The sequence below is a fragment of the Taurulus bubalis genome (assembly GCF_910589615.1).
Source record: "Taurulus bubalis genome assembly, chromosome: 18".
NCBI classification, from domain to species: Eukaryota; Metazoa; Chordata; class Actinopteri; order Perciformes; family Cottidae; genus Taurulus; species Taurulus bubalis.
Window position 1 is genome coordinate 1,922,406 of NC_136606.1, and position 2,697 is coordinate 1,925,102.

Consider the following 2,697-nt stretch of genomic DNA (forward strand, 5'->3'; position numbering starts at 1 on the left):
CTCTTCCGTCGGCAGAGTCAGACATCGAGGAGGAGCCGTCCTCCGACCAGGACAATCCACCTGCCGATGAGGAGAGGGCGGAGATGTCGGAGGAGTATTAGGCCTCCCTCAGATCCTCTTCGCCAGCGTGGCGATCGCTTTGGGACGTCAGGAGCCGTCCCTTAGAGGGGGATTCTGTCACGGATCCTGCTGCACGCCCCCTTCATCAGCCACTCCCTCCTCGTCAGTCCTCATTTCTTGCACCTGGCCCATCCCTGTCTCACCTGTTGCACATCCCCTCATTAGTCTTTCACTACTTAGGTCCCCTCACTTGCACTTGTCCCCTGCCAGATTGTTTTGTGTTCTTGAACCTAGCTCTCCAGCATTCCTTGTGTGTAACCTGTAGTGACCTGTTTAGTAAACGAATCGTATTCCGTACCTCCGCCTTCCTGAGTTGTGCTTTTGGGTCCTTGGATTATCGGGTCGTTACAATATATATATATTGTAATATTTATATACAGCAGAAAAAAATATATTATATTGCATATATATATATATATATATATGAAACCTTTTCATTTTGTTCTGTGTGTCATCTTCATTTACTCTTAACCAGAAACATATAGACTGATATTTACACATCTGAACAACATCTCACATGTGTACCTTTTATTATAACCACAATTATTCAAACAGCCTTAGTGGTTGCAGAGATACACCCCTTTAGTTTGGGGGTGACATTTTCGAGAAAGGGCCTAAAAATAGGAGGTTTTTAAAAGGTTGTGCGACTAAAGTGTTACTTTCTTTATTCAAGCTACAGTCTAAAAAACTGTTTTTAGTTTGCGGCAGAAGAAGTAGAGCCTTCCTCCCTGTGAGGAGCTTCTTATCTCTGGATCTCACAGCACGATGAACAGACTTTATCTTCCTCATGTGCGAGTCTCTCAGGAAACATTGCGCTCAGCCTCGATCATTACACGTTGACTAAGCAGCAGTTAGGAAGTGGAGGTCAAGACGCTGGAGACAGAACAGATCCAGGCTCGGTTGCTGAAGATGAGGAAGGCTCTGGTCGTGGTGGGTCTGCTGGCTGTGGCCGCCGTGATGCTCGTCTCTGCATCAGAAGGTACAGATCCTTTGATCGCTTTGCTTTGAGTTCAGAGAGAGAATGAAGTCAGTCAGGACGATGGTAATGAATGTAATGATGGGTCTGTGCTCCATGCAGGAAATATGTGGCTCAGTATTCCATCATTTTGTTAAACTATTGAGTTCTTTATGAAGGGGTTTCAATAAACTGACATGAAGAAGCAGACTGTGTTCATTTAACAGCGTTCAGCAGCAGTTTGTCGTCTCATTAGAACCTCAATCAAACAGTCAGAGCGTATGAATGGAAACACGTCCGTTTGGTGAACACTTATTCTTTAAAAGTCATCGTCCAAGGTCCGAAAACTATTTTTAAACAATTTTCAGCGGCTTCTGTTGTTGTTGGATTCATCGTCTCATCTTTATGTGCATCTCAGCTTTAGAGATGTTTTTTATAGCAAATAAACTGCATATCCAAACTAAAAGGAGTTTATCTCTGCAAACACAAGCGCTGTTATAATAATGCTGCTGTTATAATAATGTTGCTGTTATAATAATGCTGCTGTTATAATAATGTTGCTGTTATAATAAAGGAAACACGTGGCCAGATGTGTATATATCAGTGTGTACTTTCATTGATATACACGTTTATATATTCATATGTACATTCATACACACGTTTATATATTTATATGTACATTAATATACACATTAATATATATATGTACATTTATATACATGTTTATATACACATTTATATATGTATATGTACATTTATACACACATTTATATATATATATACTACAAAGATCCTACTCTCCTCTTGTTAATGTCTCTCTCTCTCTCTCTCTCTCTCTGGTACAGTGGATCAACATAACATAATACCCTGCTGTGATAAAGTAGAACGTCCATACCTCATCAAGAATATCAAGGAGTGTCATGAACAGGAAAAGCGAAAGCACTGCAAATACCACGCCTTCATGTGAGTACAGCAGCTACACACACACACACACACACACACACACAGACACACACACACACACACACACACACACACACACATAATAGGAAATTTGGTCGACTTTGTTGAACCACGTACGAGAAAAAGGGCCCTGGTCTAATTTGGCCACAACAACAACAACAACATCAAAAAGGGGAAACTGGGCGCCTCCTCCTCCAAATGAACTCCAATCATCCTCCACTACTTCCTTATGTAACGAGAAGTGTTGATTCCTTTATTGTCTCTGCTTCTAGAATCACAACGACCAACGGTGTGGAGTACTGTCTCGACCCAACTCTGCCCTGGCTCAAAAAAAAGATGAAAGAGGTGAGATAAACAAGATGAGATAAACAAGATGAGAGTAAACAAGATGAGATTAACAAGGTGAGATTAACAAGGTGAGAGTAAACAAGGTGAGATAAACAAGATGAGATAAACAAGATGAGAGTAAACAAGATGAGAGTAAACAAGGTGAGAGTAAACAAGGTGAGATAAACAAGATGAGATTAACAAGGTGAGATTAACAAGGTGAGATTAACAAGGTGAGATAAACAAGGTGATTGTAAACAAGGTGATTGTAAACAAGGTGAGATAAACAAGGTGAGTAAACAAGGTGAGTAAACAAGGTGAGATAAACAAGG

General features: G+C 40.7%; 1 protein-coding gene across 1 annotated transcript in view; it reads left to right on the forward strand.

The window, feature by feature from the left end:
- Positions 1-962: 962 nt before the first annotated feature.
- Positions 963-2,697, forward strand: part of LOC306750655 (interleukin-8-like) — a 3,509-nt gene continuing 1,774 nt past the window's right edge. The window contains exons 1-3 of the mRNA XM_079234118.1: positions 963-1,099; positions 1,921-2,038; positions 2,311-2,383. Coding sequence (XP_079090244.1) covers positions 1,030-1,099; positions 1,921-2,038; positions 2,311-2,383 — 261 coding nt within the window. The 5' untranslated portion in view covers positions 963-1,029. The remainder of the gene's footprint in view (positions 1,100-1,920; positions 2,039-2,310; positions 2,384-2,697) is intronic.